Raw genomic sequence first — 12,782 nt, forward strand, 5'->3', positions numbered from 1 at the left:
AGCGGACACTAAAGGGCATTGTCTATGTCAAAAGAAAAAAAACACATACAAACTTGGCATTCCGTGCAGACATATGCAATGTAATCTCTCTGCTGGAATAATATCTTAAAAAGAAAATGTGCTACACAGCAAGTAAGGTGCATGGCTACTAAGCATAGCTAGTGATGAAATATATTGTAACGTGCTGGAGATCATTACCATAATGTAATCTACCTAGAGGGATACCATTCTCGGGGACGGATCCAGGAATTCTGTAAAGGGGGGGGGGGGGGGGTGGGGGTGTGCAACTAATATTTCTGGTGCCACTTCCAGTTTCATTTCATTTTTTCCTTTTTATTTCTTTTGTTTTTAACGAAAAACGGGGGGGGGGGGGGCGTGTGCTGGTTGCGCCCCCCTCTGAATCTACCATTGCATTCTTTACTTCCTTATCATTTGGGAAGGGAAGGGAATTGATTTCCCAAGGAAGATAAAGTCAACATAATAGCAAGACTTTTATCACCACTATAAAGCCAACTTACTACCCAAGTGAACAAACCGTACACACGCAATGGTCTGTAGCTGTATGATCACAGAGTACTAAGGTAGTCTGATTACTTTAATGATTTGACCACTCCTTTTTTCTCCACCCGAAACTTTATTTTACAGTACTTATAAAAGACATGATTTAGGGCATGAAATTGCTTCCTTTTGAAACCAATCTGAAAATTAGACTCAATACAAGTGGTGTTTTTTTTTTTTTTTTTTTGTTACTTGGTCCAACTGTCAACATAAAAGAGCTAATTTTTATGATTATTAATGAAGTCAACTGAATCAAATTGAAAAAAAAAATGGAATTCATACTGTCACTTTATAACATGGAGGTGTGGACTAACATTGATTAGACCATTTCATTGTGAAAAACAGGAAGGACCTAGAATCCGTTCACTGACTTGTAAATATTTCATACGCTGCAAAGGACAAACCATCTATCTTTTTCACCTCGTACCAAACCTACAAAAGATTGAAGTATTCTTTATCTGTGGCTTTCACATGAAACTTTGGTTTACAATCATTAAAAAAAAAGTTTTAAAAAAAGTTCAATGTGATCTACAGGAATATATCTACAGCAACATTTCAATGCAAGAGTGGCAGGTACCTCAGGAAAATTGGGCAAAATGAAGAATGGTCATTGGATCACACACTAATAGCAGATAAATGATTAATTTTGCAATGGGTACAAAAAGTGAAATTCAAACGAGTAAAGAATTAGAAGTCTGCACATCATTAATGTTCTTTATCTCAAGGGAAAGGATTGTGTTGCTGACAGCATTTATCAACATAAGTGGGAATCAGGAATCTGGATGACCAAGCTTGATGATGCAAGATCGCCTGACAGACTTTCTACTGACTGTTCACAAGAAAGGATGTATTTACAAAAGAATACACATTATGCTAAAACAATATCTCCTTGTCTGCTTGTGATTGATACAACATCAATCATCACATATGGAATTATGATTAAAAAAAAAAGGACAGAAGTGAAATATGCTTTATTTACACATATCGTTATTGTTATTTACAAATTACAGCAGTACAAAAAAGAATCAAAACTTGTTAAATTGCAGAATGCGCCTGCTGTCACAACAGATAATTTTGACATACTAATTAGTCAGCTGGGTGTCAACATTGACATATCCTGAAGTGTCAGTATCTTCATCTTTACACTGAGGACAAGACTAGCTCACACCCAACAATAGCACTGTACCAAAATACATTGTAAACTTTCAAACACCATAGACTAGAAGACATAAAGATCTGCTGTCTAAAGTAGGAAATAGTCCCTGACATGTTATATTTACATGTGGCACAAACATTTACAAGTGTAATACTACCAAAATCATTAAAAAAAAACTCTTGATACTGCTGAATATTGATCAACCAATGCAATGTACTGAAAATACTGTGGCTAACAACTTTTAAGGTCAAACTTCCAAGATGATATCATACGCCCATACAAAGCTGATGTTCAAGCAGTGGGACTACATGACAAGCATTTCATGGAAAGTTGACAGATTTTGAATCCTCTCGGCCACGCAAAGCTGGCACTACATACACAGCTCACTGCTGCAGATGCATGGATGATAATCTGCAGGCATTGTGTCTTGCCACAAACAGCGGACTTTTGCTTTGTGCAGAAGACAAACACAAATCAATGTTTACGACAACCAAAATTCCATCCAAGTTTGCATGCCTGGCTGAAAATGACAGATTCATGCAAAGTACAGCGTAGCCGTCGCAGCTAGAATGAATAAATGCTAGGGTAGGTACACAACACCTCATTGGTAACATACAAAGGACATGGATCAATCAGTTTCATCACTGATATGCAGTAGCAAAACACTGCTTGGGTGTGTGTATTTTTCTTTTCTTCTATAATCTTTTTTTTCCTTTTGCTGAAATAGAACAACATGTTGCACATTATATTATGTTATCCTACACAGCAAACTCCTAGAAAACTGGATAACAAACATGTTCAAAAAGAAATATACACAAAGTGCTAATAGTTTGCACGTTGGTAAAATCTGAGAAAAAATCTGAGACAATTCAAATTCTCTAGTTTGGATATCCACAAACGATATAAAGGTCTTCACATAATTTCATTTCCTCATTGCTGAATCAAGGAGAATATGGAGCCGTCTTCTTCCGCTTCCTCTTCCCTTCAGATTCTGGCTCAGCCTCAGCCGGTCTCTTTGTTGGAGTTTGTTCATCCTGGGCTACCATGACAACCTCTGTGGAACCTTCATCTGTCGTTACCACCTCCGTCGTCACTACCACAGTGGTCATCTCGCCCGAGCCCATATCAGCGGTCAGGATCTCATGGGGCACGACCTGGGCGGTCACCTCTCCCTCGGTGATCACCTCCTGTTGGATGATCTCTTCTGGAATGATCTCTTGGATTATCTGCTCTTGCTGCACCAGCTGTTCCTGCACCTCCTCCGCAGGCACCTCGTTGTGGGTGACGATGGTCTGCTGGACATCTTCCGGGGGGCCTGAAGTCTGGATTGTCACCACTTCCTCCTGGATTGTCCCCATCCCTTCCGCGGGAATGGTGGTGGTGGTGACGATCTCTTGCGGAATGGCTTGTGAGGTGGCTACTTCCTGGGTGACCATCTCTGTGGGCAGGACATGCTGCAGGAGCTGGGCGGCCATCATCTCCGCATCCATCTCCTCCGTCACCACTTCCTGCTGCACTATCTGTGTCGGGACGCCTCCCATCATCACTTGGTTGATGTTGACAGCTCCTCCATCCTGGCCTGTTGAGGCCACCATGATGGGCACACCCTCCGCCGTAGAGGCCATCGAAATGGGGATCCCCTCTGCCAATCCGTCCTTGCTGACTTGCACCACAATCTGGTTTTCGTCTTGAGACACGACAGTCACCTCCTCTGTGGCTCGCCCCGCTTTCTTCTTCCTCATGGACGTCTTCATCTGCTGAGATGTCTCCGACATCTGTTCTGCAATCTTCACCATCTCTGAGATGACAACTTCCGAAGCACTCTTCCTGCCTTTCATGTCACCCTGCCAATTCTCATCAACAACAGCCTCTTCGATCACCATCTGCTGGTGTAGGCTTTTCTTCCCACGCCCCTTCTTCTCAGGTTTGGTCATGATCTCATCCTCTTCATCGCTCTCGTCTATGAGGTCCTCCTCGCTGTCGACGTCACTCGATTCTTCCACCTCCTCCTCGCTTTCATCATCATCGCTCTCACTAGATCCGTCATCATCACTGGTCTCGTAACGTTCTGCACTTGGCAGAACTCCATTCTGGAGGGCCTCCACTTCGTCCATAATCTGAATACCGATAAAACAGAAATGAACACATAGTATTAAGTATGGTATTTCAACTGGGGGGAATTCAAACCGAAAAGAAACGAAATTATTGTATTTGTTTTGTAACATTCTTACTCTCTCCTGCTGCCTTCAAAAAGTAAATGGTCAATATATTGAAAAGCGCTCAAACCATCAAAAATGTTGAGTGTGTTCAAGAATGTAATTGTATCCGTCTCTATCTGTATCATATGGTTTAATGTCTAACGGTTTTTAATGTTATATCTGTGTTTTGGAAATAGAGTTGTGCAATGAACAAGAAATGCTACAATGTCATCATATAATTACATCTGTTCTGTAATATACATGTAAGATGGCAATGCCATTTTTTTCCTTCTCTCTCTCTTCAAGTTTGCTATGTTTTTTTCTCTCATTATACTGGCCAGGTTTATGGTCACCTACTCGAATGTGCACATCTTTAAAGGTATAACCCTGTGAATGCATATAATAATGTCTGTGTGAACGCTAGCGTATGCTTTTACACATGCGTGTGAGCGTGTGTCAAGCCCCTAGTATGTGTTCATGTGGATTAGTCCACATCATGTGAGTATAAATACACTCTAAAAGAGCAGAAAAAGGGAAGGTGCAAACATGCATTGTCAGCTTGGGTGTAGATGCAAGTGTGTCCATAACGCCAGTATTCGTTTACGTATCGATTACATAATATCCTTTCACAAAATATTTGGGTTACGATATGCAATGCGGAGTATATAAATGTGTATGCTTGTGTGGGTGTATGAAAATATGTGATGCATGTGCCAAAGTTTTTGCCAAAGGGAGGTGTACGCTGTATGTGAGGGGTAAAAATGTCGAGTGTGTTCAAGAGTGTAATTGTATCCGTTTCTATTTGTATTATATGAGTGTTTGAATGTCTGACGGTTTTTAATGTCATATCTGTGTTTTGGAAATTGAGTTGTGAAATGAATAAGCAATGCTACAATGTTATCATATAATTATACCTGTTCTGTAATGTAAAGTTGTTCTTTTTTTAATAAGCAATTTGTATGTGATATTGTTAATGTTATGTTGTATTACTGTGTAAACTACCTCAATTTGGCCTTGTTAGGCTGCCATGGTAGTTGTTTTTCAAACCATGAATAAATAAATGAAATAAAACCATGATCGTGTTTGAAGACATGGCTACTACACTGCACTCATTTAAAGAATTCTGTAAACCAGTATTTCATAAGAACTGGCACTGCAACCCTGCAGTGGTAGTTCCACCTAATTCCAATCAAATGTCAAGAGAAGATGAAAGCTGATACAAAAGTTGCATATGTAAATCTGTAAATTCCTGGCGCCGTCAGGGTCAGCTCTTAGAAACAGAAATTTCCTTTTCTTGCTGCCGCAATAGAGTGCCAATCTTGTCCTGTTCATCTTGTTAAATTGCGGAAAGTTATGGTAACAAAACATATTTCAGGAAAACTTTAACAAGAAATATTCTTTAAAAAGTGTATCGTGTAGCTAAGACTTCCTCTTCTGGCAATTCACTACAACTAAACTTTCTTGTTTTAAACTGACTGAATACAAATATGTGAATCTAAGAGAGTCATAATGTCAAACCTGATATTTCTGCTTCATCATGCGATTTCCTTTGCTCGTTTCACCTTCCAGCCAGCGTGCTGCGTCCATAGAGCCGTGTCTCCTCTGACTAACTCCCAGACGATAAAGCTCATGAAAAATCTGCATTGAAGTAAGACACAGCATATTAGCATATTGACTAGCAAGTTGTGATTGTAGCACATCATATCATAACCTTGACAGTCACTTCAATCTACAGAAAATCTACAGAACATACACATGTACGGCTTGAAATAACAATCACAAAGAGGCTGCATCCCATTGGACAACAGACAGGAAAGATTGGCACAAGCTTATCCATGTCAGAGCAGCCCATATGACATGATGATGACGAAGAACACTGCCAGATGGCAAGACATATAACACTCCAACTGTTTTGAAAGCTGTTGCTGTTGATCAGTCATGGACAAAATCCATAGCAGGCATCGATAATCAATGCAGCCAATAGAGTTCTCTTTTTAGATAAACCTCTGATCAGGCAGCTGCCATAGTCTGCATGCAGAATTGTAAGGATCTAAAAGGGATGGTATAGTATTGGTTGAGGTGAGGATTCAGCTTTTAACTTTTAGCAAGATAATTAGGAAACCGCCCTGTGAAATGTTAAAGAGCAAAAAATCTAAAAGAAATTGGAAGTTTACTTAAAGGACAAGTTCACCTTCATAAACATAAGGATTGAGAGAATGTAGCAATATTAGTAGAACACATCATTGAAAGTTTGAGGAAAATCGGACAATCCGTTCAAAAGTTATGAATTTTTGAAGTTTTTGTGCAGTAACCGCTGGATGAGAAGACTACTGCAGTGTATGAATAACTTAGATGTCACATGCGTACAACAATATAAGGAAAATATAAAGAGAATTTCACAAAATGTCATCTTTTGAAAAAAGTACTCATTCCATTGACTCGTTACCAACATATGGTATGGGTAATATTATTCCCCCTGCCTTAAGAAAGAGGCAAGTCAATTGGTCTTTTATTATGCGAAAAAAGTGAAAATATGTTGAATTTTCCTTACATTTTCTTTATCCTGTTGTACGCATTGACTCACAAGCTGTAGTAGTCTCCTCATCCAGCGGTTCCAACACAAAAATTTTAAAAATTCATAACTTTTGCATCGATTGTCCAATTTTCCTCAAACTTTCACTGATGTGTTCTACTTATATTGCTGCATTTTCTCAATCCTTATGTTTATGAAGGTGAACCTGTCCTTTAATGAAAATTGGTTTTGAAATGGCTGATAGATATAAAAACAAAGTAGAACATAGCGATCATAATAAAAGGTGGGACCCACCTTTTATTAGGATCACTTTGTCTTGGATAGCTCAGCCATTTCAAAACCAATTTTCATCAAAAACTAGAAATATCACTTAAGGTGATTAATACCCCCGCCCCGTGACGACAGTCTTACCCAAGGAATGATCTTTCCTTGATCTTCTGCCATTTAAATGCCGTTACCATGGCAATGCAGCTTCCGACACGTCCGAAAAATATGTCTTGCACATCTTCCCACCAAGACTATTGTGTGTGCCACATTTCATAAGCTTTTGTCAAAAACTGAGGAAGTAGTTCAATCCACAAGATCTTTCCTTGATCTTCCGCCATTAATATGCCGTTACCATGGCAACGCAGCTTCCGACACGTCCAAAAAATATGTCTTGCACATCTTCCCACCAAGACCAATGTGTGTGCCACATTTCATGAGCTTCAGTCGAATACAGAGGAAGTAGTTCAATCCGCAAGATCTTTCCTTGATCTTCTGCCATTTATATGCCGTTACCATGGCAACGCAGCTTCCGACACGTCCGAAAAATATGTCTTCCACATCTTCCCACCAAGATCAAGGTGTGTGCCACATTTCACAAGCTTTGGTCAAAAAACTGAGGAAGTAGTTAAATCCGCAAGATCTTTCCTTGATCTTCTGCCATTAATATGCCGTTACCATGGCAACATACTTTCGGGTACTGTCAAAAAATGCGTCTTGCACATCTACAACCAAAGGCACACATCTGTACCAAGTTTCATGGAAATTGGGCAAAAACTGAGGAAGTAGTTTGCAACACAAAATTTTCCATCATTTTGGCTCATAATATGTGAGCTGTTACCATGGCAACATACTTTTTGTCACTGTCAAGAAATGTGTCATGCTGACCTATATCCTAAGACAAACATTCAATATGAATTCCATGAGAATTGGAAGAACACTGATGAAGCAGTTTTGCCATGAAGCATTTTGCCCTATATTTTACCAACATGCCGTTACCATGGCAACGCACTTTTTGCCACTGCGGAAATATGTGTCTTGCACATTAACATATTCAGATGAACATCTGTACCTAATTTCATAAAAATTGATCAAAAACTGTGGGAGGAGCTCGCGACGCAAGATTTGTACCCATTTTTGCCCATAATATGCCGTTACCATGGCAACGTACTTTTGGGTACTGTCAAAAAATACATCTTGCACATCTACAACCCAAGGCACACATCTGTGCCAAGTTTTATGGGAATCGGTTGAAAACTGAGGAAGTAGTTCGCGACGCAAGATTTGCAACGGACCGACCGCCCGACCGCCCGACCGTCCGCTGATTCCTATATACCCCCTTCAAACTTCGTTTGGCGGGGGTATAAAAACCCCTACACAATCCCTTTAAAGCACATTCCTGAACATTGCTTTAAAAAAAGGTAATTTCTTTGACAATTGATTGACTCATGCGATGTTCATATTGTTTTAGGTATAAAACAGTGTCTGTAATATTTACACTGTCAGTTCTTGCCAGAGTACACAACTAGCTTTAGATGGCACTTGAACAACATGCTTGAAAGGGACTCACCCTCTGACGGCAGCCATGACGCCACAGCTGGCCCCCTATCAAGCTGGAGAGATACTGGAACTTGCGCTCCCGGCGTGTGAAGAGTGGAATGGTCATCATCATGCCGAGCCTGCCCCTGTTTGAGGACTCGTAGCTGTCTGGACTGTGGGTTTGAATGAAGAAATGAAATGTCATGATTGCTGGGTAGGGTTCGAAATTGGCAATGGTCCGCTGGCCATTGGCCACCCAAAATCACGTCGGACTAGCTAAAAATCATAAAATTCTGAAGTAACTAGTCCGTCTGGCTAGCCAAAATATTGCTTCAGTGTCAAAATTGATTCTAAGTAGTCCGCCTGGCTAGTTAAAAAAAAAGTTAAGTGCAACCCCTGCTTTGTGTGGGGTCTTTCACTAATCAAAGATAATGGTCCCTCACTAATCAACGAGCATTTACACAAATCATTAGTAACATAAGATGTCAGCAAATTACACCATGATTGACAGGAACAATACTACAAACTACAGCAATGAAATATGAATGAGGCAAACATCCAAGTTACAAAATTACATTACACATTTGCTGGGAAGTTGACACACAAAGTCTTCGTGGCAAGCCCCTCTGGTACTGCACTGACAAATCTTCCCTGCAACATATCCATATTTCATAAGGAAAATGTATGACTTCCCATAAGTGTTATGGGATTTGTCACAAGTAGCACTCCTGCTCAATCAAAGAATTGGGTCAAACAACTCTAAATTGACTGCAATGCTAGTCTTTTCAGTCATGGGTGCTCAACAATGAACTCACTTGTTAATTGTATACTGCTTGTTCTTGGGAGCCAGGGCAGCCATACATGACATGTAGAAGACTGGCATCTCTTTCTTGAACTCTGCCAGGATGTGTCCCCAGGCTGACTCTGTGATGCGGTGCGTCTTGTCGCCCGTCGCCACAATCTGCGGACTGGGGAAGCTGAGGGGCTTCTTGACAAACCTCTGGACTTCTTTGCGAACTTCCACCTCCACCACTGCCGGTAAAGCGCTCCGCACCGACGGGCTGGTCAAGAGGGCGCTCAGAGCTCTGGCATGGTTGAAGGTGCGCATGTAGGTGACTACCTTCTGTAGGAGTGGCTCGTTCTTGGGCACCTTGGCCCGCTTGGGTCTGTCCGCACCAGCAAACTCGACTGGGTCTGTGTTGACTCCGATGCTCCTAAACATGATACCAGAATTGCTGGACGAAAAGACAGCCCTTGATTCCCAGGCATCTTTCTTTCCTCGGGTCCTGGTGACTTTGATCTCAAGAGGCTTTCGTCCACCTTTGGTCTTCCCCTTGGGACTCCTGGAACTGGCAGGTCTGCCACGGCCACTACTGGAATTGGCACGCCTTGACTTGGCTTGCCTCGACTTAGCGCGAGATTTGGCCATGTCTCTATGTGAAAATATATAATCATGTAAAGAGTAAGCAGAACACAAGCACAACCCCTCAAAAACAACTTCACATGTATTTTGTTTTTCCAATATTGGTTTAATCAAACATTGCTCTGAACTTGAAGTGAAAAAAAAAAAGTAAAATGTACATAATACCTGATTGAGGCTCATGCATGAATCAAAAGCCTACAAACTTACCAGAAGACTCTAATCAAAGTGGTTTTATTTTTATCTCAACTCTCTCTCTGTCTTTCTCTATATCTCTCTGTTCTTTCTAAAATATTCTTTTTTAGAGGAGATTTGTGCTGTCACAGAGGATGCAATCTCCCCCATGTTCTTAATTTTACGTGAAAACATGATAACACACACAAGATTTAGGCTATCACTCTTAGTGCGAAAGTATACTTGGGACTTAAGTATATTCTCCTATGCATCGTCAACATTACATGTTTATTTCACAACTTTTCGACGAAAGTGTTGTTTTGCATACCTTCTTAATTGCAGCTATTTCTTTTTTTTCTTGTCTTGTTTTGTCTTTTTCGTTTGACTCTGAGACTGTTGAATTTCTTGAGTATTTGTATCTTCTTTGTCACTGGTTGTATCCTGAAAAAAAGAGGACAGAAAAAAAAATTGGTAAAGTTAGATTATATTCTTATCTATAAAAAGCATCAAATGAATTGCACTACATGTTTCAGGAAACACATAACACAACATATTCTGTACCATATTCTCATCAACTTTGAACGACTGTCCTAAAGAAGGCTCTGTAAACTGCATAATCATACAGACATTAAAAAAATTGCTATAAGTTTTTTTTGCACGAAGATGCTTCATATACTTTAATTAAAAGACTTGCTGATTTTTCATGTGCAAGACCACATTAATCAGTCATTATACTCAAGAATTTCTACAGAGGCTTTAATTTCCTTATTGTACAGTATGTCAAGAAAAAAAAAATTACACTCAGATTTTTGCGTTGATAACTACCAATAAGATTAAACTGTCTATTACAAGTGCTACTTCAGGGTCATAAAATATATCATCTTAGCAACATTTTGCAGAAAACCCCATTCAGTTTGGTTAAGTAGTCACAGAAAACTGTAGATCATTGTAAATTATGTCATGGGTCTAATTCTTCCAAGTTTAGCACTTGGATGCTCTTGGAACTGCGAAATGTGTGAACACAATGGACAGAACTTGGAGGGAAGGGATTCCTCACATGCTCTACAAAACTCCTCATTTCTCTTTGAACACTGAAGCAAATCGGATGTGGGTAATGAGTTATGGTTTCATACCCTGAAATTGTATTTGGATTGATTCATTATTTCTTAAGTTATCATTGCAGAGGGTCCCGTTGTATTTTTTATTTTTTATTTTTCATTATTTTTCTTTTGGGGGGGGGGGGCATACGGTATAGGTTTAAAAGCTTTTTCACAATAGTGGGGTACTGTTGGCTTCGGTTATTTTCTTCCTGTTGAGTGACCACAATTAACAAGCTGATTATGATGTCACTTTAGATAAATAGATATAAATAACTAAATTTTCAAATAAAACCAATAAAAAAACTAAATGAATAAACAGAATTTTAGAAATGAAAATAATGTTGAAATCTAGATCAATTTGAGATAAATTAAGAAGTACAGCAAGCCGCCCGTAATTCGACCATAACGGCGGCAAAAACTTGACCACTGACTACATCATACATGTAAAAACTAAAATATGCTCTTGCTTGTGGTCAAATTTTGGCACGGGAGGTCAAACCTTGGTGCGGGTTTTTAACTACAAAATGTACTAAGACTAAGAGCTACATTAGAATTGTATGTCAGCCTATGAGCCGAGTATGATCATATTCAGCTGCAATTGCTACCGCAATAAAGCTATCCATCCAAAATTTGACTGCCGGCTACTGATGTAGGCATGGTAAATCGAACCTTCCTCGGTGATTTTTTTTTTTTCCATTTTTTATTAAATCCTAGGGCCCCTACTATTTTTTTTTCAAAATATCACTCTGCTGCTGATCTGGCTCTACCAACCTTCGACACTGCACTACACAGTCAACAGTATACAGAGCTGAGCTGAAGTGAACACATTTCACACTTCCACAGCACAGGATTGAATCCATTCAAAGATATGAATCCTAGCAACCAATTGTTAGATTGTTAACTTGGAATCGGATGAAGTTGAGGCATGAGGTTGAGCATCTAAACTATCCGATTCCAAGTTGTGTACTCCTTACCTTTTCATGTTTGTGCATTTACATTGTGATTAAAATAATGTCATTAAATGATTAATATCTCAACCTGAAGACACTTAAGACAAGTCCATCATCATCTCATCATGGTCAATGACAATGTTGGTAAATTTATTCACTGTGTGATTAAAGGACAAGTCCACCTTAATAAAAATGTGGATTGAGTGAATGCAGCTGCAGCAATATTAATGGAAATTTTCACTTTTTCGCATTGACAGAGTGTTACAGGAGTGGAGTTAACCGAGATCGTCATGCGACTTTTTCTTGCTCTGCTTCCAGCTTGCAGCTCTTTTTCACATATGTGCATGTCAGCTGTGTATTGCGATTTGCGGTCTCGCACGCACCATACGAATGCGCAAGCAAAAACGCTGGTAGGAGTAACAATGCGTAGACCCGCCTATAGCAAATCACGTGTGTGTTTGCGCGCCTTTAGTCCCATGCGTTACAGATTTGTGTGTGCTACGCATATACTTTGCGCTAAAACACAGATAAGAACAAAATCAAATCATGATTACCTTATCTGAATGTTTTCCTGGTAGTACCACTATTGACAGAATTGCAATGATTTGAAAAATTGCACCGAGGAAAAGGCCGTATTTCAGCACAACATCTACGGCGTCGACACTGACAGAGTTGAATTCATCCACCATGATGCCAAGCATGACCTTTGACCGTGTTGTTGAGCAATTTTGCGTACTGGAAGCTGCTATTAATAAAAATAGGGAGGACAATGTTAAGGGTTTTTATATTCTTTATTCTCTTTGGTTAATTGCCGTAATTTCGTTTATTCTTGTATCTTTCTAATTAAAAATGTTGGTTTTCTATTCTTGAAAATTATTTGAGTACTCACA

At 39.7% G+C, this 12,782-nt stretch overlaps 1 protein-coding gene across 1 annotated transcript; it reads right to left on the reverse strand.

Annotated features, from left to right (window-relative positions):
* Positions 1 to 335: 335 nt before the first annotated feature.
* LOC139721923 (uncharacterized) lies at positions 336 to 12,578 on the reverse strand. Its single transcript, XM_071633249.1, has 6 exons — positions 12,447 to 12,578; positions 10,171 to 10,283; positions 9,064 to 9,681; positions 8,280 to 8,421; positions 5,431 to 5,550; positions 336 to 3,831 (listed from the first exon to the last, which is right to left on the reverse strand). Exons 3-6 carry the CDS (start codon positions 9,675 to 9,677, stop codon positions 2,656 to 2,658), a joined length of 2,052 nt encoding a protein of 683 aa, XP_071489350.1. The 5' UTR covers positions 9,678 to 9,681; positions 10,171 to 10,283; positions 12,447 to 12,578; the 3' UTR covers positions 336 to 2,655.
* Positions 12,579 to 12,782: the final 204 nt, after the last annotated feature.

The sequence above is a fragment of the Diadema antillarum genome, unplaced genomic scaffold (genome assembly GCF_040938485.1).
Source record: "Diadema antillarum isolate AM-2024a unplaced genomic scaffold, OU_Dant_1.0 scf00000152, whole genome shotgun sequence".
NCBI classification, from domain to species: Eukaryota; Metazoa; Echinodermata; class Echinoidea; order Diadematoida; family Diadematidae; genus Diadema; species Diadema antillarum.

Coding starts and splice junctions, on each gene's coding strand:
- LOC139721923 (XM_071633249.1), bottom strand. CDS start 9,677: ATGGCCAAATCTCGCGCTAAGTCGAGGCAAGCCAAGTCAAGGCGTGCC. Junction 8,422..9,063: donor AAGCAGTATACAATTAACAA/GTGAGTTCATTG, acceptor TCAAACCCACAG/TCCAGACAGCTACGAGTCCT. Junction 3,832..5,430: donor TGATGAAGCAGAAATATCAG/GTTTGACATTAT, acceptor ATCGGTATTCAG/ATTATGGACGAAGTGGAGGC.